The following is a 27,587-nucleotide window of genomic DNA, read 5'->3' on the forward strand; positions in this document are numbered from 1 at the left end:
GAATCAGCTGCGCGAGAGAAGCTCGCGGAAATCAATCCAAAACCTGCAAAATCCAGTCCCAAATCGAGATTTTTTAAAGGGAAACCACTAGATCTGGGTTCTAGGTCCTAAAACAAGTCCAAAGAACCCAAGATCTCCAATTTCTACTATAGTTTTACTCAAAAACCATCAAAATCCGGTTTGAACCAAAAATGGGTTTTGAAATCCGAAAACGTAAGATTCAAGAGAGGTTCTTTCAGTAATCTTACCTCGAATCCTTCTCTTGACGTTGAAAACTTCTTTAAATCTTTGCTTGGTTCAAGATCCGTTTGATTTGGGACAAAAATGAGAGAGAGAGAGAGAGAGAGTGAGAGTGAGAGAGAGCACGGGAGGGTGAGAGAGAGAGTGAGGGAGAGAGACGCACGGGGAAGGAAGAGAAAAAGAAAAGAAAAGGAAAAGGAAAAAGAAAAGAAAAGAAAAGGAAAAAGGAAAGGAAAAGGGCATGTGTACAATATTTTAAAAGAACAGTCCAGAAATGCGCCCATACACACTTCTGGGTTAAAATAAATTACTGAGAATAATTTAAATACCTTGAAACTATTTAAACTCACGCGTGTCAGAAACATTTATTAATTAAACTCAATTAATAATCCAGATTAGGCACACTAATAATCTTAATTACCTTAATTAATCTCAATTAATTTTTCAGTGTGTTACACATTCTCAATTGACCTAATATTCTCCTTTGGAGAATTTTCAAGAATGCCATAAAAAAGATAAACACTAGTATTTCTGCCATTAATTTTAAAATTTATTATTTATGCCATTAATATTCTGATAAGATATTTTTCATATTTCTATCAAAATATTTTTTTGAAATGATTATTCTTATAAGAGAAAATTGCTGAACTTAAAGTACACAATTTTAAGTTTTTAACTCTAATTCTTAATTAATACCTTTTAATTAATATAATTTTTTTGACTAAAAATAGTATTAACTAATAGAGAAAGGTAAAAATTCAAACCTATAGATCAAGAAAAGATATTTATCTCTTCCCTTCCGGTAACTTTCTCTTCTCCTCGTTTCTGGCGCTCAACAGGTTGATAATGGGCCGACCTAGTCCATGTACTTCTCAGCCCAGCCCATTCTTTCGAGCTTTGAATCCATTACTTAACTGGTGGTCCCTTCCGCATACAATTAGCTCTCTTCACCTTTTGACCTTTTTTTTCTCTAGAAAAGAAGAAAAGAATCTTGGGGGTAGTTTATCCTCCCACTTTTGATCACTCCCGTGTGTTTGTACAAGTGTACGTCTCAGATCGAAGCTTGTTCGCTTTCGGTAAAAAACGAACCGCAGAGAGCGGACTGTTCGATACGATGATATATATATATATATATATTATCCTTTTCTTAGTCCCGACAATTTCCTTCTTTAAATATTTTCTATTTCGTCGTTTTACGGCATTTACTCGTCAACTACTAATCAGTAGACAAAGAAAAGGTTAGATATTTTCTCGATCATTCTCGTTATCTTCTTCAAATTTCATGATTTTTATTTGATTGATCGGAAGAAGTTCTAAGTTTTTTCGGTGATTGTCAGGTATTTTGAATTTATTTTTAGGGTTTTTTTTTTCCTTTTTCATTTTGTTGTTTGGTTGCTGAGAAATTTTGGGAAGGGAAAAATAGTGAATCATTGCGAATTTCCTTTTCCTTTTTTTTCGGTTTTTTAGTTTGTTCTTGTGCTTTTTTCTGGGAGCGATTTTTGCATTTTCTGATTACTTCTGAGACACGAATTTTGAAGAGCTATGAGTTTCGTGGTGTTGGCGTGTTTTGATTTCTGAAGAAATTGTGTTGTGGGTTTTGATTAAAGCTTCGATTTATTCCTTGAAAGTTGAAATTTAGATGGTAATTAGTCTTATATATGTAATCTCAAATTGTGGCTGTGCATAATGTTTTTGATGCTTTGATCATATTCATTCTATTAGTTAGGTATTTTACTTGTAAGTTGTAATATATCTATATATAAGCATAACACAAAGTGGGCATAAATGAATGCGTTGACTTTAGGCTTACACTTGGTAAAGACAAGACTCTAGCTTAGGCATATCAGGATTTTTTTATTTTTATTTTTTTTTGGTAATTAGTGTTTGTGTAAGTTTATTGCTGTTCTGTATTAAGGTGGTTTTATTTGTGTCTGATTTTGGAGTATTTTTGCTTTGCAGTTAAAGAATATGGGAACTCAAAATAAGTCAGTGCCTGCAACACTTTTCATATGCCTTCTCCTGTTTCCTTTGGTGTTTTCTGCTTCCAATGATGGGTTGGTCAGAATTGGACTAAAGAAGAGGAAGTTCGACCAGAACAATCGAGTTGCTGCCCAGATTGAGTCCAAGGAAGGAGAAGCTTTCAAGGCATCTATTCGCAAATATCGCCTCCGTGGAAACCTAGGAGATCCGGAGGACACTGATATTGTGGCACTCAAGAACTACATGGATGCTCAGTATTTTGGCGAGATTGGTATTGGTACGCCACCTCAGAAGTTTACTGTGATTTTCGACACTGGTAGTTCTAATCTTTGGGTGCCTTCTGCTAAGTGCTATTTCTCGGTGAGTTCTCTTTTCTGTGAGTTTTTTTTCGTCTTTGTTGCGTTAGTTTTGGCTTGAATAAACTATTGTCATGGATAATAGACTGTTACAATCTTCTATCTTATTGCAGGTGGCTTGCTATTTCCACTCGAAGTACAAATCGCGTAGTTCAAGTAGCTACAAGAAGAATGGTTGGCTCCTCACACTCCAATCTTGTTTTAGGCGGCTATTCTCTTTTTCCTTAGGGGGGAAAAAAACATTTTTTTCATATTTGATGCATAAACACCATTATGAAGTTTTAATTTAGCATTTCACGATGTTTGTATATATAGATATATCTTGTCACTCTTCTCTTTAAATGCATGACAATAGAGAAAATCTTTTGTGGATGTCAGATAATTAATTGTTTCCTCTGCCTTGCAGGTAAATCTGCGTCAATCCAATATGGAACTGGAGCTATCTCTGGTTTCTTCAGTGAGGACTATGTGAAAGTTGGTGACCTCGTGGTCAAAGATCAGGTAATCTTAGGTTCTTTATGACTACATGCTTTAACGTGAAAGCTTCAAATTTCAATTGTGGTTTTCTTACTAAGAAAGGTGGTTTGTTCTAGGAATTTATTGAGGCAACAAGAGAACCCAGCATCACATTCTTGGTAGCCAAGTTTGATGGAATACTTGGCCTTGGGTTTCAAGAGATTTCCGTTGGAAATGCTGTGCCTGTTTGGTATATTATTTTATCCTTTGCTGTTAGTTGTGACCTCTTGGTCTGTTGTAACCTTGTCATTTGTTGTTTTCAACAATTTGGATAGGAATATATGAAAGGAGTTCACTTTCACTATTAGTAACTTCTACATTGATGCAGGTACAACATGGTCAATCAAGGTCTTCTTAAGGAACCAATTTTCTCATTTTGGTTTAACCGCAATGCCGACGAAGACGAAGGAGGTGAAATTGTTTTTGGCGGAGTGGATCCAGACCATTACAAGGGTGAACACACTTATGTTCCTGTTACACGGAAAGGCTACTGGCAGGTTGGTCCTGCAAAATTTTATTGTGCTTGTTTTGTTCAAGCGTAAACTCATCTTCTAACAAGAATTTCTCTTTTCTTTTTTTTTTTGCTGCCAGTTTGATATGGGTGATGTTTTGGTCGATGGTAAATCAACTGGTGAGCACATTAGATATAGAAGTTGTTTTTGTTATTGTAATTCAGAGAGTTTTGGAAGTTTGTTTCAGTCTTATACATGTTACCGGCTCTAATTTAAGCAAACGTACTTCAGGATTTTGTGCCGACGGCTGCTCAGCAATTGCTGATTCTGGGACCTCTTTATTGGCTGGGCCAACGGTGAGCATCTTTTTGTCTGTTTGCGTTTTTATTTTTGCTTGTATCTGCACATGTATAGTTCCAAAGCTTGTTTGGGCTACCCTTCACGTTATTTGTCTATGAGGAAATCTCTTTTCTTTCTTCTCCCTTTATACTTGAACCCCGTTTTACATCATTGTTTAGTAATTCCTTTTCTTTATATGTGTAGTTTTTCAAAGTTATAACCTAGGGTTGGTACTCTACTGTATTCGGTTCAATACCTTTTTTTTTTGTTAAATTGATGAAATTTCATTTTCTTTAACTGGCATTTGTACGCTCAATTGTTTTCTAGTTTCTTGGAAAGTCATGGTTCCATAAATAAGATCTAGCTTTGATGATTTAAGGAGAGCGTTGAATGGCTTTTATGTGCCAACTTTTTTTTTTGGTTCAATGAAATATATATTTATCTCGTGTACAGACTATAATTACGGAACTGAATCATGCCATTGGAGCAACGGGAGTTGTAAGTGAAGAATGCAAGGCCATAGTTGAACAATATGGGCAAACCATAATTGAAAGCCTTTTAGCGAAGGTATCTGCAACTTCATAACATGCTAGAGTTGATATATTACCCCTCACCTATTTACACTATTGGTGTTATTTTGGCAGGACCAGCCCAAAAAGATCTGCGCTCAAATTGGTTTATGTTCTTTTGATGGGACTCGTGGTGTGAGGTTAGACTGAGATGCATTCATTCGGTTGAATTGATGTGTTACATTGGTCCATTTCTACCTCCCATGAGGTGTATTGTTACTTAATTTCGTTTTCTTGCATTTCTTAACTTATTCTAACTTTGTTTTTCCTCTTCTGGAATTGTCTTTTGGTCAGCATGGGAATTAAGAGTGTTGTGGATGAGAATGTTGGCAAGGCATCCGGTGATCTGCGTGATGGAATGTGCTCGGCTTGTGAGATGGCAGTTGTATGGATGCAAAACCAGATCAAGCAGAATCAAACGCAGGATCAAATTCTTAACTATGTGAATCAGGTAAAATAACTCGTGTTTGTTGGTTTTTCCCCCTCCTTTTATTTCCATGTATTAATTGTTTGTGTTTTCACCCTCATGCTGTGACTTTGTCCATGCAGCTATGTGAACGGCTGCCGAGCCCAATGGGAGAATCAGCAGTTGATTGTGGCAGTCTGTCTTCCTTGCCTGATGTTTCATTCACCATCGGTGGAAAGAAATTTGAACTCAAACCTGAGGAGGTATTATATGATGCTTTTCAAATTCTTTATTGCCCTCCAATATTTTCTCAGTTATAAGTTTCGATGGTTGTCCCACTTTTATAGAATCAAGAGATTAACTAGCATTTAACATTTCTTTTTAACAAATGTGATGGTTCCATTATGAGAATTATTTTATCTTATTATTGCTATCTTTTTTGTAATGCATTAAGGGATTTTAGGCATGCTGTTTTTCTTGACTTATGTTTTATCTATTAATACGTCCTCTTTGGGTGATTGCAAACAGTACATACTCAAAGTTGGTGAGGGTGATGTGGCTCAGTGCATTAGTGGTTTTACGGCTTTGGATGTGCCGCCTCCTCGTGGACCTCTCTGGTATCATCGAACATCCCAACTTCCCTCCACATTTTGCTTGTTATTTTTGTCTTGGTTATGAATCATGATCTTGACTTGGTCGGTCCTATGGATCGATACGTCAGTATTCTTGGTGCACAGTCAACAAAACTCTTCGTCGTTAGGAACAAGATCTTCACTATATGTTCTTACATGTCGGGGCAGCTTAATGGTTCTAATTAACTTTTTATTGCTCAACAGGATCCTAGGAGATGTGTTCATGGGTCGTTACCACACGGTGTTCGACTACGGGAACATGAGGATTGGGTTTGCAGAAGCCGCGTAAATATGTTTATTTCATATGCTTGTCGGACTCTGTTTATGTTTCTCTGTTGTGACCATGTTTAATACCGTAGAGACATGGGAACCTCACACTTGAAGTGAATAACAGTTGTATGTAAATACTCTCGGTTTATGGCTTTTATCAGAACTGCATCCAGTTTTTCTTTTCGCTTTAATCTAGGAAAAAATGGATTGCTTTGGTTATCGTATTTACATATTTGCATATATAAATGGATCCTTCTCGTTTGGATGAACTTGTTTGTGTCTAAAAAAACATTTCGATTTTCGAGTTTATGTTTTTTCTTTTCTTCTGTTCTTTTTTCTCTCTTCTTTTTTTACGTTGGGGTAGAGACCTCAAACTTCCTCGTCCTTGAATAATCAAAATTAAATATGCATTATTAGATCCATAATCCACGGCAAGAACATGATCAAGTTTTTGAGAGTGCAGTCACTAAGGAACGTTTAGTTTATAAATTTAAAATTATGATTTAAAATTATTTTTAATTTACGTGTGTTTTTTTTTGTAATAATGCATATTTAACGAAAAGGTTTAAACTAAAGCCATAAAACTTCAAGGAAAAACTGAACCGCATGGTGAAATGTATTGTTTCTCTTGAAAAGAATAAAGTTTTATTTGATTTATTTTTTAGATGTTCAAACTTTCAATTCAAACGACGTATTAATTGTTCTGCGGACTATTTTTTCGTGTGAGATTATTTTAATTTTACATTACTTGTGTAGTTTATTTTCTTAGATATTGAAAATGGTTGTATTGAAACTTGCAGGTTTTTTTTTTTTTTTTTGGTCATGTGTAGTGCAACAACAAAAAGATATCAGTTTAAATTGTTTTGACCAGCATTTAACGGGATGATATGCTGGAATGACTTTTCAACAAAGTGAAATTAGTAAAATGATATTTTTTTATTTTTCATGAAGAAAGACATTTACTCATTCTTTGTAAAATGATGTCATTTTACAAATAAAAATTTCTAAAAAGTTATTTTACTAATAAAATTTTTCAAAAGAGTTATTTTTACAAAGGCCTCACATTTAACGTTAAAAATTTAACTGCATGGTACGATCACAAAATGATTAATTTAATGTTTCTCGTTCGTTTTATTAATTCGAATCACAATTTAAATTTTTATTACATTATTTTTTTTTATAAAAATTTAAATTTAACTTTTTTAAGTATAATATATTTCCTTACGTAATTTTAATTTTTAACTCAAATTCTCTATTTCGAACCATTCCCTTCTCGATGAAGTAAAAATTTGGCTATCTTAGGTTTCATTTTCGTGGAAAGACTTTGATTGTACTTGAACACCGTCATTGAGCAAAAGTAAAAGGCTTTAGGAAAGTCAACCGTACTTTTTTCCAACATGAAAGCAGACTGCAATTGCTTACCATACGACCTGACTTTAAAATACATCATCCCCCTATCACAATTCACAACTTTCTATTATATTGTCTTTTTTTTTTTTTTTTTTGAATTTTGTAACGAGTTGATTCAGATCAAAGTTAACACGCCTAGGCGTCAATTTGGTTCAAATTTCGAAATTCCCCAAAAAGAAAAGTTCATGATTGACTTGAAGTATAAGAAAAACAAGACAGAAATTTCTCGGATGAGACTCGTTCTTTTTAATTATCTGATATGTGATTAAAGTCGTTACGTCTCGCGTTGTAAATTTTTAATGTGGATACTCTTAAATTAAATTGTTGAAAACTTAATCGAACAATTAAAGCAGAAGCTCCTGTCAATAGTTAAAAATAACGGATCCGGCCGTAGAAGTTACCCAATCGGATGGGATTTGCTGCTTTTGATCATTTTTGCATTCCACAGTTGAGCTGCATTCAAATAGGCAGAGCTCCAACTTCTGTTGGGCGGTTGGTCCCCTTTTGTCATAAGAAATCCAATAATGAAAAAAGTGAAAAAGGAGAAGATCAAGAGGTGGGTGAGTGTGAAAATAGCTGTAAAGGAAAAATGGCTGTTAAATGCTTTGGCCTCTTTGGTGAAGCAGCCACAGTGAAAAAAAAAAAAAATCATATGAGTACCGACACAATGAATCAGCATTTGATCATATATTCCCTTTTTATTTGAATCCCTTTTGGTTTTTTTTCTTAATAAGGTCCCTAGTTATTAGGGAATTTTGATTCTGGTGAATTGCAAGCAAAAAGTCACACCTTTTTTTCTAATTGGCTAAGAGGAAAAAAGAAAAATTAAAGATGAGGGTTCGGATTGAGTTTTTTTTTTTTTTTTTTTTTTTTTTTTTTTTTTTTTTTTCGCCGGGCTTTTTTCCCACGTCGAAAAAAAAATAAAGAGGGGGGTGCGGGTTGTGTTTTTTTTTTTTTTTTTTTTTTTCTTCTTTTTAATTTCGCGCCGGTCATTTTCCATGCATCGAATAAGAATTTTAAAAAGCTTTCTTTCGAATGTTTTTAACGACAATAATTCAAACAATTTATATCAATTTAACCACCATTCAACTTTTGAAAAATTGACTATACATTGTGATAAAAATAATCGGTCGTGATTCGATACATTATTAACACAAGATTGGTATGAATCTCAACAGCAATACCGCCGTCCATTATGAACCAACAAGAACAAACCTTTTTTTGACATGGGATACAGTTGGATTTACTCGGCTTTTTACACACTTCTTTAGATTCCTTCCATGAAAAGGCAAATTTCAAACAATTTTTTTTTTTTTTTTTTTTTTTTTTTTTTTTTTTTTTTTTTTCCAAAAAAAAAAAAAAAAAAAAACATTTTTTTGTGGTTTTATTTCTGGATCTTTTCAGAAATAGTCTGTCAAGCTTACGCGTTTATATAATTATGTGTTTAATGAAACAATCAATACCAAAAGAAAAAGAAAGACGCTCGGTTTCACATTGAAAAAACAAAGAATTGCGTGCAAGTTTCGCTCTCTAAGATTTCTTTGTTTCTTCAAGAACCGACCAATATGCCATTTATTACAACTTTATTACAAATATTTGACAAAGCCATGCAGAAATGGTACAGAATTTGCATATTCTATTTTGAAATTCCGAGTGTGAACACAGTTGTCCTATTAAGTGTCCTAATGAGAATTAATAATTCTAAAACACCGCGTTGCAAATAAAGTAAAAGGACTAGAACTCGAGCTTTTAGGGAAAAAAAACCTTAAAAATTCTAGACATAGTTTTTAGAAGAATTATGTGGCAAAATGTGAAAGTTCACAATTCTAAAATGTCAAAATTTTGTTAGATTCAGATATATTGTCATATTTTTCTTAGTGTGATAATTTCAATGTGAGTTGATTTTTCAAAACTATATATTATCATGATGTACTTAAAGTTCTTATTTATCTCAATTTGACCTTTCGATATTTACTTTAGAGGTTGAGTTAACATAATGGTTTTGAAATATACGGTTTTACGTTCTAGAAACTAACATGAGGATAACATGTGTGGGTTTTTAAAAGGATAAAGTGACATTAAAAAAAAAAGCATATTTGAAGAAAATCTAAAAAAAAAAAAGAAACGAGATACGAAATAAAAAATCAGATTTTGGACCAATCTAATTTTTTTTTTCTTTTAGAATTTTCTTTAGATCTGCTTGTTCTTTTATATAGCTATTCTATCCATCTTATAACTCTTACATAATAATAATATTATTATTATCTTACATAATAATAATTTTATTATTATTGTGCGTAAAATATACAGTTTACTAACAAAAAAGTGAAAAATATAGGTAAAATCCTGACACCATACCTTCTAACAAATTCAACTTTTTCATATTACGATGTGATATTGTTCGTATGTCTATATAAAAAAATATTGAAAAAATTGAGAATTTATGCATGAATCTAGATCTTTACCTCATACTCTTGATACATATCATTTTGTTAGTATAATTATTTGATTAAAAGGTTATGAATCAAGAATAAAGGATAAAAATTCTGACTCATACACTTTTAAAGTGTATTTATCAAGATTACCCTATAATATTTTATTCGTTCAATTGTAACATTCAAAAAATATAATTCACCACATGTAATATTGAGTATTATACTTAAAACAAACTGAATATTACACACATAAACAGACGAAAATACGAAAAGTGTTACATTTGCCTGACTGATTGATTCTGGAGACAGACTTAAAGACATTTCTAAAAGTATATATATTTAGAAACATTACTGATTAAAATGAGATAAATTCATAGCTTTAAAGACCAAGTGAAAATAACCCTTTTCTTACTCACCATTAATTTCTCCAAATAAAAATTTTTTTTTTCCTTGCCACCGCAATACAGGCACGAGCCTTCACGCGTCGCCATGTGGGTTGGCTTTATTCTCAGGCTAAGTAATTGCGGCTCCTGGACGGCCAGAGCTGTCAAATCCCCTCTCCTTTCGCCACGTGTCTCAACCGTATTCAAGGAACCTTCACTTTGTGGGAATACAAAGCAGAGTATTACCAAAAAAAAAAAAAATAAATAAAAAAATCATTCTTCTTGCTTAAAATCCCTCTTGTGCCACTTCTTTTTAAACCCCAAAACCCACCGAAAGCCTTTGCTTGGTGTATAATAAAATTTTACAAAGACCAAACTTCTCTTTACCAAAACGAAAACCCAAAAAAACACAATACTCTGTTTTACTCTGTTTTTTGCTCTGTTTTCCTCTGTTTTTTCATATCACAATTCTCCATTCTCTGCTCAATGGAGTGGACTAGGGGACCCACCATTGGCCGGGGCGCCACGGCCACTGTCCATCTCGCCACCGACACCCGGTCGGGTGAGCCATTCGCCGTCAAGTCCGCCGAGCTTTGTCGCGCGGTTTTCTTGCGAAAGGAGCAGTCTTTTCTCTCCAAATTGAGCTCTTCTAGGATAGTCAAGTACTTGGGTTTCGATGTCACTACTGAAAATGATGTTCCAATGTACAATCTCTTCATTGAGTACCTCCCCAACGGCACGCTTTTCGATGCGATCCGAAGCCGGGAAGGGAGACTAGATGAGTCTCTGATCAAAATCTATACTCAACAAATTCTGCAAGGACTGGATCACATTCATGAAAATGGATTGGTACATTGTGATATTAAGAGCCAGAATATGCTGATCGGTGAAGAGGGTATCAAGATTGCTGATTTGGGGTGTGCTAAATTCGTTGGAGAAGCCGAATTCGGTGACAGTCCCCTGGTTTTGCAATTCTCCGGCACGCCGGCTTTCATGGCACCGGAGGTTGCCCGCGGCGAAAAGCAGGGGCTTGAGGCTGACGTTTGGGCTTTGGGATGCACCGTAATTGAGATGGCGACCGGTCGAGGGCCTTGGCCGGAGATGGATGATCCGGTGTCGGCACTTTACCGGATCGGATACTCCGACCGTGTGCCGGAGATTCCGAGGTGGTTTTCGGAGAAAGGCAAGGACTTTTTGAGCAAGTGCTTGAAGAGGGATTGGAGGGAGAGATGGACAGTTAATGAGCTTCTTGAGCACCCTTTTCTTCAAGTGTCGGAGTTGAGATCGGAGCAACAAGTAAAGGCTAAAATGAGTTCCCCAAGTAGTGTTTTGGATAAGGATTTGTGGGATTCGTTTGAAGCTTTCGAGAGTCATCAAGATCAAGAAGCTTCTTCTTTGAATTCTGCTGAAGAAAGGATCAAGATGTTGATTAGAAGCGCATTTTGTTCTGTTCAAAATTTACCCGATTGGAGCTGTGACGAAGAAAATTGGTTCACTATTAGAAGCAATAGCATTGAAGAGCCAATTCATGAAGAAGAGCTTGTTTATGGCTCAATAACATTTGATGAGGAATTGTCGTTTGATGAGGAATTGTCGTTTGATCGTTCTATTGAAATAGTTACTACTGTTGTTAATGAGGGCACTTTTGTGATGTCATATGATGTTATGTTGGAACTCCAAGATGAAATAAAACTTTTTTTACTTTGTGATGTCATTAATAAAACTCTTTTACTTTGTTCAATGTTTAGTGTTGTTTTTGCTCTTTTTAGTTCATGCTTTTGTCATTTTCATCATTATCAATATTGCAATGTTTTTTAGTTCCCTTTTTCAAATTCTCTCTCACCGGCTTCAATTTTGCCAAAATTGGAGGCGCTTGAGAGAGATTCATTCTTCCCATCCCCCATGAGATATTTTAATTTGCTAGTTCAAACATTTCTAGAGGGTACATGTGTGAATGACAGGAACTTTTGGTTGAGGAATTGGAGGTCAATGAGTGCGTTTTACCCACTCCTCTTCATTCCTTCTTTTGGGATTAGTTGAGACCTACTCATTAGGACAACGAACAAATTCTGTGGTGAGGTTTTGAATTGACATATCACATCAAAATTATATCGATTTTAGAAAAAATAACAGTTTAATAGAATCTTGATGAAAGTTTGCAATTGTATATATTGATAGTATTTATTCTTTCTTACCGTAACAAAAAATTTCCCAGATAACAATTTTTTTAAAATGTTAGATCTGATCAAAATCATATCAAATTAATAAAAAAATAAAAACGACAAAATCTTATACAAACGTGACAATTTAAAACAGAGCTCTACCGATATAGTTTTTTTTTCTCATACCCGACCACACAATTCTCCTTTCTCTTTTATTTTCACCTAAACTTCCGCCACTTCCAACTCTAGAGTTCCCACATTCCAACTCAAAATGACCGCCCTTTGTGAATTGTGAGCGCCCTTAATGGGGGCTTGTGTGGTGCACAACTTTGGTAGTTGGGAATGAGAGTCTCTTCTCATTACATGTATTCCACATTCCCCATAAACCAGCCAACACTAGTGGATCTACTTTTAATTTCAACTTCTCAACATGGTTAGTGAACCACAACATCTGGAAGTTCATGTGTTTTTATTTCCTTTTTTTTTCTTTTCACCACCCTTTTGAAAATTCTTTGAGAAGAGCTTTCTCTCTTTGAGTGAACTTTAATTATTCCTATAGATATACGTTTTCCCATTCATTTCTTCCTCTACTTTTCTGATTCCTTTGGTTTGTTTAGTTAAATGGCTTTGAGAATAAGCAAGTGGTTTATTCCTTAAGTGGGGAAACCACTCAAACTCTTGTGAACCAAGCAGTAGCACATAGAATATAGATATATATATATATATAATAGTTATTATAATATTTATTTATTAGTGAGTATCATTACTTTAATTGTAAGATTTGATCTGACGGTTGTAATAAATTAGGTAGTTGATTAAAAAATTTATGATACTTTATGATAATTAATGAAATTAAATTTTTGTCACGTCATATTATTAAATTTCTATATTTAATAAGTAATAACCATAAAAACGTAAAAATTAAAAACTCCTATATGTACGTGTACATAAGAATGAAGAGGTACATATAGAGTGCATATATTCTCAATAACATACAATATATATCTACATTGTACACTAATTTATTAGTTTTTTCATAGACTTTTCTTAAATTGTATCTTAATGTAGCATGTGTTTTTCAATTAAGTACCCAAAAATTTAGACACGAATTGGTTCGGTCATCGAATACAAATTTAAAATTTTTGATAGTCACGCCGTATAAAGTTTCAGCATAAGTATGGTAATGAAATGATTCTAGACTTCCTTTATGCATGGCCTATGATCTGCTAATGGCTGCGGCTCTTTTGCTGACGTACTCGTGAAGCAATAAAAGATACTTTAAGAATATCTCAAGAGACAATTCTTGTTCTAATTCTACATTCTCGGTTCTCTAAGGAAACTTTGAACTTATCCCCATTATTTTTATTTAAAAAAAAAGAAAAAAAGAATTATCCAACTGATTCAACGCTCCAGTTGACTTTAGCCAAAAGTCAATCAATCTAACTACTCAATTCCATACCAAAAAGTTTTTTTTTCTTTTTTTTTTAATATTATATGAATTTCTCAATGTGAACATAAAAGACTTGGTAAAGGCGTGCGGGAAGGTCAACAAACTTGTTCTTTCTATTTACTTTTATGCAATTGGAAAATTGAACCAAAAGACTCTTCACCAAAGTTGGTATATAAATACATGCTTTATATTCAAGAATTAGGACATCAAAGCCCAAGAAAGAAACAAGAGTACTTTTATTTCATTTTGGCCCTTCAATATTTCCTCCATTCTCTTGCTCTCCAAATCCTCATGGAGTGGACCAGAGAAGCCACTATAGGCTGCGGCTCAACCGCCACGGTCTCCCTCGCCACCGCCACCCACTCCGGCGAGCTATTTGCCGCCAAGTCCACCGAGCTTTCCCACTCCAAGTACCTTCAAACAGAGCAATCAATTCTCTCCAAGCTAAATTCGCCTTACCTAGTAAAGTACATTGGCTTTGACATCACAAGAGAAAACAGCCAGTTTTACTACAATCTCTTCATGGAGTACCTTCCTCGCGGCACGCTTCACGATGAAATTCGGAGGCACGGAGGGAGGCTAGAAGAGGCCATGATCAGAAGATACACGCGGGACATCCTACAAGGCTTGGAATATCTCCATGAAAGTGGGGTTGTCCATTGTGACATAAAGAGCAGCAACATCTTGATTGGGGAAAAGAATGCCAAGATTTCTGATCTGGGTTGTGCTAAGTTTTTCGAGAAAGTCTCGAAAATCGGAGATTCTCACATGGTGGTGTTTTCCGGCACACCAATGTTCATGTCACCAGAAGTGGTCGTCGGTCAAGACCAAGGGTTTGAAGCAGATATTTGGGCTCTTGGCTGCACAGTCATTGAAATGGCCACAGGGAAGAATCCTTGGCCTGAAGTTCATGACCCCATTTCGGCTCTTTACCGGATTGGATTCTCCGGTGAGTCGCCGGAGATTCCGAGATGGTTGTCTCAAAAGGGTAGGGATTTTTTGGAGATATGTTTGAGGAGAAATCCTAACGACAGGATGGCAGCTAAAGAGCTTCTAAAACATCCATTTTTTGAGGACTTGGAATTTGCTTCTTCTTCTTCTTCTTCTTCTCCAAGGAGTGTGTTTGATCAAAGTGTTTGGGACTCCTTTGAAGCCATGGAAAGTTCTTCTGATCATGACGGAGTTTCTTCTTTAAATTCTGCAGCTTCAAGAATGGAGAGTTTGATTGGATGTGAACCCAATTGGATTTGGGATGAAGATTGGATCACTGTTAGGAGTAATGTCAAGGAGGAAAGTGAAAATCTTTGTGACAATGAGGGTGTAAATGTAATTTTGGATGATAATATTTCTGTCGTTTATGGCCTAGAGATGTCGTTTTTAGGTGTTCATGAGGTAGAGCATGACAGCTCACTGTTTGAAATTATTACACGCCCTGTTGGTGTTAGTAGAAAGAGAGGATTTGTAATAGCATTTGACAGTGTAGAAAATGATGTCGTATGTAGAAACTTGAAGTTCAAGGCAGAAAATGAAAACTATTTGTGTTTAAGTGTTTCTATAAAATATATGTTCCATCTTATAAATTTGTTTTTTTCTTTTTTTTAAATTCTCACTCAATTTTACACGCTTCATCTACTCTTTAATTTTCTTGGCACAAGGTGACCAGTGGAAAATGATTTATCTACGCATGTTGTGAGCTGTGGAAGAACATTAATCTATTTTATTAGGAGATTCTTCAGTACGCCAACACACTTGCATGTCAAATTTTCTGTCCGTCAAATTTACATAAAATCATGTATAAATTAAAAAATATACAGATCTAATAGTTAAAAAACCCAACTTACCGAAACGTCAAACGTAATAAAAAATCTCCCTCACTTATTTATTTATTTTGGTAATAAAAGACCATGACTTGGAGAAAGTCAATGTATGGGTCAGTCTTTCTTGGTAAGATTGGTATTATCTAAACCATCAAACTAAGAAGACTTCCATTTTGTGGGTCAATTTCTACCATGTCAATTTGGATTTTTCTTGTTTTTTTAAAAAAAAAAAAAAAATTATAATCCAATTTTGCAACATGGCCACGCTCCAAATCAGAGGGCCTATGGAAGTGTGGCCGTCAAGACCCAAGTGGCCCAATAGTGCAGTTGACCTAGGATTGGTTTTTTACAAGTAAGAGACATTGAAATTATAATATCACCATCAATGGTTTCTGATTCACCATATCCTTTTGCAACTAACTGCAAGTGGATTCAATTTAGTTCCAACATTTAGCGTGGCAAGTGATGAAGCTCATGGCAAGCATTAATTTGACACATCTCAATTTCATATATTCTATTGAATAAAAAAGTTAGCTGATTCAGCCAAACATACTTTCTTTATCCGTTATTTCTCCATCTTTTGTATGGCTCCTTTGATTTGTTGTTCATAATGCTTCTTTTTTCTTTCTTTTTTAGGGGATTTGAACTCGTCATTTTGTGGTAAAAGTCAAGTGTAAAATTACCGCTAGATTATGTATGTAACCATTTGTTCATAATATTTTAGAAAAACCCATTTATGTGGTGATACAACAACCCAAAAAAAAAAAAAATACCTTCTTTAATTTACCCTTTAAGAGTTCACGTGTCTGAATTTTTACCCCTTATTCTTGATTAATACTCTTTTATTAGTATAGTTATCTAACTAAAAAAGGTTTTAATTAAGAATAAAGAGTATAAATCCTGACTCATACACTTTAAAATGTATTTGTCTCATTTCTCTTAATTTTACCGTTTAAGATGGTATTTTAAGTGGCTTGATGGATAAGAGGTTTCAAGTTCAACTCTTAAAACTGCACTTGAGATTATTTTACGAGTAGCTACTAACACATATATAACTATGGCTCAATACGGATACATATGATTAGTTCACTCTCCCCATACTTTTTTTATTCATTAAAAAAGCCACTATAACTAATTTTGATTTAACAATTTCTTTCTACTCAAATGTCTTTTCTAAATGGATGATGAATTAGCTAAGGATTAAGGTCGGCAGTTGAACGGCTAGAGTTGGAGATATTTTTGTAAATTTAAAAATCCTCAACTTGTTCTGTAATTGCACTCTCAAGCCACTTGTATTAAAGCCCTTTCCCCTTGTCTTTTTCCATTTGGTAAGAGGCGGCTCAAAAGGGATATCTGGTATAAACGAAAAAGCCAACTTAATTAATCAATAAATTATAATTTTTCCCTCTCAGTTGTTTGGAAGGTCAATGAAGAGCTAGTACTGGCCTTTAAACAAAACAGAAGGATGTTTTTATTGACTGTGATTTTATGGAATTGAAGGGCTTAAAAGCTGTGTTTTTAAATACTATTTAATGGGTTCAGTGTACTTATCCTAGTAGATAAGTGTGGTGCATTTTTTATGCTCTAATTTTGTCAACCCTCCCCCTTTACCAAACCCCTTATTGTTATATGATTTGTAATTATAGATCCCCTTGGCTCCTAATTGTTTTAGTTTTGCCCTCTTTTACTGGCGCCATTTTTTTCCCTTTAAAAGGGGAAAAAAAAGAGATTATTAGGGTGCATTTAGTTGGTGGATTCGTGTCATGATTCGTGATTCGTTACAGCATTTTTTTTCATAAAAAACACAAGTAAATTAAAAATAATTTTGAATTATAATTCTAAATCCATAAACCAAACGTCTACTTAATGTCTTTCTGTCTTGCACCCTCACTGTTTATATAAGAAATCTTAAGATCCACGTAAAACGAAAAGAGTTTTACCCAATTTTAGTTGAAAGCTGAGCTCAATATCGCTCATACCACCATGGGTCTAATGCTGCATAGCCCATTGGTCGGGCAATATCTTTAGTTGGAGCTTCTTAGTATATAATCTAAGCGCATTTTAAAAAAAAATGGAAAGAACAGATATCCTTACCGCTTTACCATTCCGTCACTGGTTAAAGTTTATTGACTTGATTATTGGACCAATTATTCCTCTTATCTATACAACACTTTGAGTAATGCAGGGTAATAGTGTGGTCTCACTCTACGGACACCCATGAGTTGGAAAGCCATAATTTCTTTATGAACTGCAGATCATCAATGCATTCACACCTAACCATACATTTAACATCAAGCTAAGGACAACTTTGAGCCATTCAATGACCATCTTTAATTAGGTCATTTTTTTGTTTTTATTTTTTTAAGCCCTGTTCATTTTACCGATTCGAGTTTAGAATTTGAGTTTTGCTACAGTAAAAAACTCTCAGAATCAGTCATATCTAACTTTTTTGTTACAGTAAAAAGCTCTCACATAAAGTCACATCTTAATTCGAATTAAAAACTCGAATAAGCGAACTGAACGGGCCCATTCAACATCATCAAATTTCTTTGCTGCTTCCAAGGTTCTTCTAAGCAAACTTAGCTCCCTGATATAGTAATGCAGTATGTCTATCATCAGTGCAAGGAACAAAGAAAATCTTGTATAAATTGATCATATGATATTATGTGAGAAAGAATACTGCAGTAAAAATTTAAGTTGTGATTCGAATCAATAAAATAAACAGATGTTAAGATTCTAAATTTTAAGCTTTTAGAAATTCGCTAAAGAGAATGACACAAATTTTGTCATATCACCGAAAACCTATCCAAGGAGATGGATCCAGTTTTAGAAAAATCATTGTTGACTATTGGTCGGCTAATTATTTAAAAACTATTAGAAATAACTTGAACATTAACTAACAATGGTGAAGTGAAAATCAATAAGACCCCAAGACTGATGGATGGTAAAGAACTGAATAATGGCCCTTCTTTTGGCCATTTATCAAAATCAATGTTTTGCCAGTGTGACTAAAATTTTCCCTCATCAAACTAAAGTTTTCTTATGCAAATAGATAAGCCATAACGTGTTTTCAAGAAATTATATACCATTATGCTTTGTACCATCACTCTTAATGGCATTAATGAACAATTGCCAGAGGTATAAGCAAGTGGCTTTTGCTTAAGTACAACAAGGTGTTTGAAGTTATTCTCCATTGTCGTCAAATACTTAATAACCATTTAACATAAACATAACTAACAAAAATGAAAGGAAGAACTCTGTTCTACTATTAGAGTTGTAAGTTTGGGCAGACTAAACACGTCAGTTTGAAGTCTTCACATTTTGGCTTTGACCTGCACACAGCTTCCGGTAGCAGAGGCGTGCAAATTAACCTTTTTTAATATATATATGTTTTATTTTTAAAAATTCCCATAAAAAGTTTTAGGTCAGCCCACCAGCTTTTAGGTTGGTCTGGGACAACCTTCCCTCCCTAAGCCGATTTCATCATTTGGGCCACCATCCCAGAGCGGAGCGACTAAAATTTATAACTCCAGGTACGATATGAAAAATACTCTTCTAGCAGTACTCAAATCAAGTTCAAAATAAATTGTTATATATATATATATATTATATGGGTGTGATTTTAATGGTTACTTCATTATTTATCTATTGATGGGTATCGTTATTTTAATTGTAAGATATTGATCTAACGGTTATAATAAATTAGAAAGTTAATTGAAAAAAGTAATGAAATTGGATTATTATCACGACACGTTATTAATTTTTTATATTTAATGCTAACCACTGATAGAAACATAACTACCGTGTTAATTCATTTGTTTTTTTTCCAATTGTATTGAAATATAGAAAAACACCGAGTTGACACATTGCCCTGTTTGTTTATGTTTTCGTTTTCATTTTTACGTTTTTCGAGGCTAAAAATTGGAAACGCCAGTGAAAAACGTGTTTGGTGCAAAATGTTTGAAAAAACAAAAACAAAAATATTTTTGTCGTTTTCTGAAGAATCTGAAAACGCAAAAAAGTTGTTTTTTATTTTCTCCTCCGTTTTCGTTTTCCTTCCCATTTTCTACCGTGTCCTCTTCCTCTTCCCATTCTTCTAAAAGTTCTCAGAACCTTCCCCAATCTTTCATCGCCTCTCACTCCGCCTCTTTTGCCGGCCTCCGCCTCTTTCGCCGGCCTCCACCTCTTTCCCCGTTGTTTCCCATTTTCTGCTGTGTCCTTCATTTTCCTCTTCCCATTCTTCTTCTGTTTCCTCGACCCTCTCTCTTCTCCGAAGTCTCCGATCTCCCTCGACCCCACTCTTCTCCGATCTGAGATGACCCCCATCTTTTCCGTTCTAAGGTTGTCGCATTTTTACAAAGACATCTCTAATCAGCCCATAAACACATAACCCATAAAAAATTCATCAAAAGCATGAAAAAACCCTTCTAATACAAGAAGAACACCTTACCTTGACTGCTGTACAAGTTGGCCTCTTAAATTTGGGTTTAAACTTACAATTTGTCAAGAAAAATCATGGTTTTCTAGGAGGTTTCTCTTAGGTCCGAATTTTCTAGCTCAAACCCTTACTCTTATGTCTTCTACTTTGGAGAGAGGAGAAGAAGTTTGAGTAGAGATTTTTTTTTCTGGCCATAAGCTGTTGAGGAGTAAAAAAATTGGTGGTGTTAAACGGTGGTTGGTGGCTGAGTCATTAGTTAATATGTAGGTGGTTTGGCATTTTTCTAGCTTGATGATAAGTGTTGCAACTAAATTCTAACTTTGACAATTTAAAAAAACTGAAATAAAAAATTAAACCACCAAACGCAGTTTTAATTTTTTTTAAAATTGAAATCAATCTCTAAATAAAACTATTAAACACATTTTCAGAAATAATTTTAAAATGAAAATGAAAACGTTTTCATTTTCATTTTTATACAAAAAATAAAATAATTTTGGAACCAATTCCAAACGCAACCATTACCGTTAATTCTCCAAATGAATATATAAATGGAAAAAAATAACTAATCAAAATCAGCACAAAGTAGGAATCATAATTTAGATCAGTTAAAAGTCTCGTGAAAGGATTGTGTACCCATATGTACCCATAAAAGCTGCCTCCAAAAGACGTTGTGCCATTAGAACTTCATCAGTTGGATTAACCACACCCACCTCAGATGAACGTTTCTGAATATTTGTGACAACATATAAGGTCGAGGCAAACACCACAAGCATTGTTCCACCAATACTCTTCATCACCAATGGCCCTCTCCCTTGCTTCAGTTGGTCCAAAACAAGGATCACCAATTTTCTTAGAGGGGTCTTAAACATGAGGGGTCATAATCAATGCCATTTCTGCCAATACAACTGGAAAAAACAAATGAATCATCTTTATAAAAAAAAAAAAAAAAAAAAAAAAAAAATCTCTTCAAGAGGTCTCAATGATTTTGAAGAGTTTTTTTGGTTTTGAATGTAGAATGTCTATGGTGGCCTTAGGGTATTGTGAGCTTGCTTATGAGGCTCAAGAACCTTTTTGAAAACTTATGTTCAAGTTCAAGAATAATGTTGTATTGAGACTCGGAAGGCGCATAATAATGGAATAAAAGTGAACAAGTCTTTGAAATGTGAAGTTGGATAACCTGCAAGTTCGGTTTCTAATGTTCTATAGTACCTTTTTTTTTATAGCACTAATGTTCTATTAGTACTTGATGTGTCAGAAAAACACTTCTTAGTTATCTACTTTTTTGAGTCTTGACCCTCCAAATTAAAGGCAATAATAATAATAATAATAATAATAATAATGACTAAAAGAAAACCAAAAATACAGGAAACGTCATCTCCATGAAAGCAACAATAACCTGAACGAGGACAACTAACAGAAAACGGTATCAATATCGTTATACCAACAATAATAAAGTAATCAAACGACATCTTACCGAAACGACAATGAATGGAAAGCGACGATAAACAAAACACAAAAACAGTGAAATTTTAAAACGACAAAAAAAAGTTGTTGATACTTGAATTGTACCGGGCAAATTAAGAGTCCATGCTCAATTCTTTGCGTCCCACGATGTCATTGTGCTCGTTTTGTGGACCCAAGCCTCACTCAGAGAATTCTCGTGGGTTGTAGTTCGGTGGGCTATGAGTGATCACATAGGCCCATTTGTCTTTAATTTGACTCAATTTGAAACTCGTTTTGGGTGTTTTTCAGAATTAGTCAAATTAAGCATGAATGGGTGCTGGGGATTCAACCTAAGAAAGCCTTCCTATTATTTTTAGAAGCCCAAAATCCATTATTTCAGCCCTTGAAAGGCCCAAAAGCCAAGCGTGATCCTTTAGAAATTTTTTCCAACTCAAAGGTCTTAGAAATCCATTAGTCTTGGCTTATTCAGAGGCTTTTCTCATGACTAGACATGCCTCTTGGAGCACTCCCTGTGTCAGGCATACTTTCCCGGCTCTTCTCCGTATCAGGTTATCTATTCAGAGCACTCGTGCGCATTTAGAGCAGCTAGTGTCAGAGCAATCTGTTGTTAGAGCAAGTACAATAGCTGCTTGGTCATTCTCATACAAACAATATCCGACGAAGGTCTGACACACAATCAGACCCCCAAAAAGGAAAGTCTTCGAAGCACTTGGTTGAGTCAAAGAGTCTTAGAGATTTCAGGTCTGAAGTCACTTCGCGTTAGCCCAAAATCTGAAACTTGGCCTTCAAGTATTTCCACCTCTAAGGTGTCATTTTGCCTCATCTGATAAGGTAGCTGAGATTTTGCTCCAAACAAAATTGCTTGTGCCTTACTTCATCAGAACACCGTCAGAGAAAATTTCTAGAAACTTTTCATCTCATTTTCAGTGAGTCTTTTTGTCAAAATCGGAAAACTATCTGATACTTTTCCTCTGAATGGGAATGCTCTGACAGCCCGCCGCCGTTTTTCATATTCCAGAATCTTCCATTCCATTTTCGGACCATCTCTTTGTCAAACGAAGAAAGACCCTTGATAGCCTTCCTCTAAATGGAAATGAGTGTTCAAACTTCCGTCATAGCAGCTGTCAAGCACTCCCATTTACTCCTATAAATACCTCCCTACCTTCTTCATTTTAACACCAACACACCTGCACATCAGAAAACACATCAGAGTGCTGAAACTCTCCCTTTGAGTGCTTTCTTCAAGTCTTTTGCTACAAAGACTTGAAGTCTTCTTTAAGTTCTTGAGGAACCTCATAGTGCTTTCTTCAAGTCTTTTGCTACAAAGACTTGGAGTCTTCTTTAAGTTCTTGAGGAACCTCATAGTTTCTAAGTATTGACCTCCTTAGAAACTCCTCAAGAACAATTTTCAATCCTCGTCCAACACCACCTGAGAGTGTTATGAGAGTTATCTTCATACTTTCTTAAAAGTTTTCAAGACTCTAATCTTAGAGTCACTCTCGTCTACCGTCAGAAGGAGTGCTCCAAACGGTCTCCACACTCTCGGAACAACCTGCATCAGACTCTTCTGTATCACTCTTTTCTTTATCAGTGCCTTATCCACCAGTGAAACTACATACTAAAAGCCTCCAAGGCAGCCATCAAACTGTTTTTGGAGCCCTTATCCATTAAAAAGCCTTATCCACCTCTCGAGTCACTCCCTCATTAACTACGTGATCACTCATCCCACCATTCTTCATTTGTGAAGTTCTTCATTATTATTTTCTTGATTTTCTAACATTTTTTTGCAGGAGTATTTTTGTGTTTTTGGCAACAAAGAGGGCCGTAGAACACGTGTTCTTCGGCCTACTTTGGGCCTAAGTGAACCACACCACCATCGGAGGTCCTACCATTATTGTCTACTTCGAAGGCCAATTAAGTACTTTGGCCACGTTGGAACCACCACTAACGAGTCAAATACTTACACGTGCACGCCCTCGCCACATCATAACTTTCAGATCTACTGAATCTCGACATTAAAGTGACTCCACTGGGGATCTTAGACTTCCAATCATGCCTCCTCACTCCAAGATAATCACCCTTGAAGGAACCTCACAAGAGATGAATGAATCTGCCTCACAACACGATACCAATGTTGCTCACCAAGAGGAGGAGGAACAACCCATAATCCTGGATATTATGGCCATGCTCCGAGTCCTCAAAGAGTCTAATAATGTGACGACCCTCCTTACGTGGCCGTCACTATAGTTGATATTAACATACACTTGCTGGAATTTCTTAAAATATGCGAAACATTTAAAAAAAAACTATTATAGTAAACATAAAATTTTAATTTCTTTCTTAATTATGACAAAATATTTATACCTCAACATATTCATCTTTCAAAACATAAATATATATATATATATATACACACACATGTATATACTTGATCTTTAAGTCTTACTTACTTACATATACTTAACTGTCATAACCTAATCATTTAACATATAGTTTCAAAGTCATAATTAGTGAAACTATTTATCACATAAAACTTTTTGCAGAAATAATTGCAAGCAGTATCCAATCTCTGATTTCCACATCGTTCGTCCACTGCTTCGCCATCAGTCCATCACACATTAGGGGCAGGTTGCTTACCTATAGTATAAATATTCTATAATAAGCTTTCACTCAACAAGTAGGAACTATCTCTCGCAAAACAACTGTAAGTTCACATGAATAAATATGCATAAGCCAATTATGCTTAATTATGATCATGTCTTATTAAAGTCTTATTATCTGATTTTATCTTACTTACTAATGGGTCTGAGTGCTCGTACCATTTGAACGCAATCATCGGGACGTGAGGGTTTGCAAGGTCCCCAACGACACCGTGATTTAATTTACTATATTCTCTTTTTTTTTGTCTATCTCCCTCGTAGAGTCTTAGTTACCTCCCTCGCGGAGTCTTAGTTACCTCCCTCGCGGAGGCTAGTATGGCACTCAACTGAGATTATTCTTATAAGTTCCACTTGACTTATTAAAGTGTATGTAACGTGGCATGATATTGCATACTATAAAGCATAAACATGCATATATCATGTGTAACATTTTATTTAAAATCTATTCATACTGTAGACGAGATTCCTACTTACCTGTTTTACAGAGCATGAATTCACTATTCGCCAAACTGTCTATTCTCGTACTTGCTTATTTTTGAAAATGAACACTCATTGAGAGTGTGAGATTAACTGTCGTTTGCTATTCTAATTTAGCAAACTTATAAAGGAATCTAATCCTTTACTTAAGGCATGTTTTCCTTTTCTTTATTAAAAGATTGTAAAATCTCATATTTATGATAAAGATTAAATTTATTAAATCCTCATAATCATATTTCTCTTAATTACCCTTAACATACATATGCCTAGGTTGAAATTCAATTTTTGATTAATCAATTATCCAATCTAACAACTAATCCTTTATAAATTACTTTATTGGGCTTTGTCCTATTATTAAGGCCCAATTTGGCCTAGAGACTTAATAAATGCGTTCTAACTCTAGACCGTCGAAATTTAGACTTGAGCGGGAGCTTTTGAACTAATACAGGCGTTGGACCCGCATCTAAAAGAAAGTTCCCGTTTGAATGTTTCACTCGAAAACTATTAAGGTTTTAAAAGAAAGGATTAATTTCAAAAATTCCCCTCGAACTATGACCATTGTAACACTTTGCCCCTCGAATTTTAAAAAGTAACATCCGTTCCCCCCGAACTTTGTTTCGTTAACAAGTTTTATCATTCTATTACAATGAGTGACATAATTGCCACGTGTCACTTATTTAGTGAGAATTGAAAATGCAATTACGCGTATACCCTCATAATCAGATAATTACCCATTTTTATTGAAAAATTCACCATTTTCATTCTCATTTTGCTTCTTTTTTTTACTCACCTCGTTCATCCATGGCAAGTTCTTGCAGTACAAACAGTGGTGGCAGCAGCTGGGTAAACGAAGAAATTCAAGGTCTTATTCGATGCCGATGTGGGTTGGATCCGATAGTGAAGACATCATACATGAAGAAAAATCCAAGAAGACAATTTTATGGTTACATTCGGTATAAGGTAAATCGTTTAACATTGGACAACAAAGCTTTTGTATATTTGGATTGAATTAGGTTAATTTGGATTTGATTGGGGTTGTGGGTTTTCTGTTTTAATTCGGGGAAATTTTTGAAATTAATCATCATTTTATGACTGAATGCAGAATGGAGAGGAGAAATGTTGTGAGTTAGGAAAGTGGCTTGATAGTGGAGAAAATACAAACAAGTGGTTCACTGGTTGCACCACCAGTAGGTTAACTGCTTGCATCTTGAGCATGTCGTTGGCGCTTGATCTGAAATTAATAGCCATGTTAAAAATTGACAATATAAATTGAAAAAGAAAAACTGAAAAAAAGTGAATGATCATTACCTTTCTTGCAGCTGCCTCCTCTCGCCTAATACACGTTCTCATATTATATCTCACATTCCCACATTTGCTGCATCTTAAGTTTACATAAAATTTTCTAATTTTGGTGCTGTTAGGTAAGACTACTTCATCATGTTCAAGCCTCCTCATCTTCTTTGCCCTATCGGGCTTGATAGTGGAGAAAATTTACATTGAAAACTGATTTTTCCTTAGATTTTTCTTTTTGGGAGAAAAGTTCTAACCCTAACACAACAAAAAGAAAATTTGACAAAATTGGTTTTTTTAACGCATTTGAGTCTTTTTAATTGCTTTTTTAATAACCTGGGATTATTGCAGGTTAATTTACGATAATACCCTCTTAAAATGAGTCATGTATCTAACACCGATTTCCGTTACTCATTATAACAGAAGGATAAAACTTGTTAACCGAACATAGTTCGAGGGAAACCGATGTTACTTTTTAAAATTCAGGGGGCAAAGTGTTACAATGGTCATAGTTCGGGAGAAATTTTTAAAATTAATCCTAAAAAAAACCATTGTTCGATTTTCATAAAACCGATTGCTCATTTATTTAATTACAAGTACTAAATTCTTATTATTATTCCTAAATAAATTTTCTATCGAATACCTACATTTCACAAGTTATTTTACGATTAGTTTATAAACCACCGTAAAACTATTTTTCGTTACACAAGTCTTAGAAACGGTTTTCTCGAAAATTTTCTTCATGAATATTTTCCGTTAAAGCGAGGTCTAAAATCATAGTATTTTACTGAAATCACATCACATGTTTTTTTGATGATCTTTTCTGTTAAAAATCAAAACTATTTTAGTTTTGTCCGGTTAAAACTATGCAATTTCAGAAATATGTGTTTTACTGCATTTTAGAGTCAGATTTTGAAAATTTGTTCTCATAAAAACTCTTCGTTTCGTCGAGATCTAAAACTTTCATGTTCGGAGAAAACTGAGATTCAGCCTCTAAAGGGCTCGTTTGGCTATAAACAGTGGCTGCAAGTTTTTAGAAACGGTGTGGACAGTTTTGCAGTGTTTTGAAAAACAGTTTAAAACTTGTATTTATAGTTCAAACTGGGTTTATTCACAGTCACTAAAAAACATTCAAAACATCGAGAATTATAAGTTCAAATTTAGAGTAACTGAAAAGTCTCACTCTACGATCCTTATTTTCCCGTTCAAAGTAATCAGAAAAAATGTTACCTCTAACAAAAATAAACAAAATTTAAACCAAACATAAACATACCACATGTCACTAATCAAACTAACCTCAAAACACACCAAAACTAGTATAAAACTCACACACCCTTATTACAAACTTATTTCCTCAAGAACCACAAATTACATTAAAAGATTCTAAAATTTAAACTTTGCTAAAAAAGGAGAGATTAAGGGTTTACCCTTGAAGGCCAATATACTTGACTTCTCCTAGCCTTTTGTTCACCTTCTTCTTCCTCTAAGGTTGGCTAATGGCTTGGAACTAGAAGAATGGAAGAAAATTTGAGGACATTCTCAAACTTAAACTTTACTAGAAAAATAGAAGAGAGGGTTTATAATTTTACCCTTGAAGAAAAGTCCTTAGCTAGACTCCTCTTAGAACACCTTGGTCTCCTTTCTTCTCCATGTTCATAGACTAGTGCTTTGTGTTTAGAGGGGTGAGTGAAAAATTTGAGAGGGCATAAGAGAGAGATAAGGCCGGTTTTGGTATAGAGAAAGAGGGAAAAATAGAGCAAATAAAGCTTAGATTAAGATGCTTCTATTTATAGGCAATTAGGTAATTATGTTTATCCACTTAATTAACTAAAATTTTGCTT

At 34.7% G+C, this 27,587-nt stretch overlaps 3 protein-coding genes and 1 pseudogene across 4 annotated transcripts; 3 read left to right on the plus strand and 1 right to left on the minus strand.

Moving 5' to 3' along the window:
* The first annotated feature begins 1,403 nt into the window (after positions 1 to 1,403).
* LOC21391452 (aspartic proteinase) lies at positions 1,404 to 5,979 on the plus strand. 2 transcript variants are annotated; one of them, XM_010098571.2, is made up of 14 exons: positions 1,404 to 1,478; positions 2,200 to 2,580; positions 2,690 to 2,750; positions 2,983 to 3,077; positions 3,170 to 3,282; positions 3,421 to 3,589; positions 3,684 to 3,723; positions 3,836 to 3,900; positions 4,337 to 4,450; positions 4,528 to 4,592; positions 4,747 to 4,903; positions 5,002 to 5,121; positions 5,387 to 5,475; positions 5,695 to 5,979. In XM_010098571.2, exons 2-14 carry the CDS (start codon positions 2,209 to 2,211, stop codon positions 5,777 to 5,779), a joined length of 1,545 nt encoding a protein of 514 aa, XP_010096873.1. In that variant the 5' UTR covers positions 1,404 to 1,478; positions 2,200 to 2,208; the 3' UTR covers positions 5,780 to 5,979. The 2 variants fall into 2 exon arrangements, with proteins under 2 accessions (XP_010096873.1, XP_024021675.1); XM_024165907.1 differs by lacking the exon at positions 1,404 to 1,478 and adding an exon at positions 1,492 to 1,577.
* Positions 5,980 to 10,280: 4,301 nt separating this feature from the next.
* On the plus strand, positions 10,281 to 12,024 carry LOC21391453 (mitogen-activated protein kinase kinase kinase 18). The gene is made up of 2 exons (XM_010098572.2): positions 10,281 to 11,698; positions 11,950 to 12,024. The coding sequence occupies exons 1-2, from the start codon at positions 10,475 to 10,477 to the stop codon at positions 12,022 to 12,024; spliced, it is 1,299 nt and encodes a 432-aa protein (XP_010096874.2). The 5' UTR covers positions 10,281 to 10,474.
* A 1,789-nt stretch (positions 12,025 to 13,813) lies between these two features.
* LOC21391454 (mitogen-activated protein kinase kinase kinase 18) lies at positions 13,814 to 15,259 on the plus strand. Its single transcript, XM_024165891.1, has 2 exons — positions 13,814 to 15,165; positions 15,256 to 15,259. The coding sequence occupies exons 1-2, from the start codon at positions 13,892 to 13,894 to the stop codon at positions 15,257 to 15,259; spliced, it is 1,278 nt and encodes a 425-aa protein (XP_024021659.1). The 5' UTR covers positions 13,814 to 13,891.
* Positions 15,260 to 17,617: 2,358 nt separating this feature from the next.
* LOC21391455 lies at positions 17,618 to 20,782 on the minus strand (annotated as a pseudogene).
* Positions 20,783 to 27,587: the final 6,805 nt, after the last annotated feature.

Source organism: Morus notabilis, unplaced genomic scaffold, assembly GCF_000414095.1.
Source record: "Morus notabilis unplaced genomic scaffold, ASM41409v2 Scaffold1652, whole genome shotgun sequence".
Taxonomy (NCBI): domain Eukaryota; kingdom Viridiplantae; phylum Streptophyta; class Magnoliopsida; order Rosales; family Moraceae; genus Morus; species Morus notabilis.

What these genes read in the sequence shown, in the direction of transcription:
- LOC21391452 (XM_010098571.2), top strand. Translation starts at nt 2,209, where the DNA reads ATGGGAACTCAAAATAAGTCAGTGCCTGCAACACTTTTCATATGCCTT. An exon ending in AAGTAGCTACAAGAAGAATG is followed by an intron (nt 2,751 to 2,982) that starts GTTGGCTCCTCA and finishes TCTGCCTTGCAG; the next exon opens with GTAAATCTGCGTCAATCCAA. An exon ending in GGTCGATGGTAAATCAACTG is followed by an intron (nt 3,724 to 3,835) that starts GTGAGCACATTA and finishes AACGTACTTCAG; the next exon opens with GATTTTGTGCCGACGGCTGC.
- LOC21391454 (XM_024165891.1), top strand. Translation starts at nt 13,892, where the DNA reads ATGGAGTGGACCAGAGAAGCCACTATAGGCTGCGGCTCAACCGCCACG.
- LOC21391453 (XM_010098572.2), top strand. Translation starts at nt 10,475, where the DNA reads ATGGAGTGGACTAGGGGACCCACCATTGGCCGGGGCGCCACGGCCACT. An exon ending in AACTTTTTTTACTTTGTGAT is followed by an intron (nt 11,699 to 11,949) that starts GTCATTAATAAA and finishes TGTGAATGACAG; the next exon opens with GAACTTTTGGTTGAGGAATT.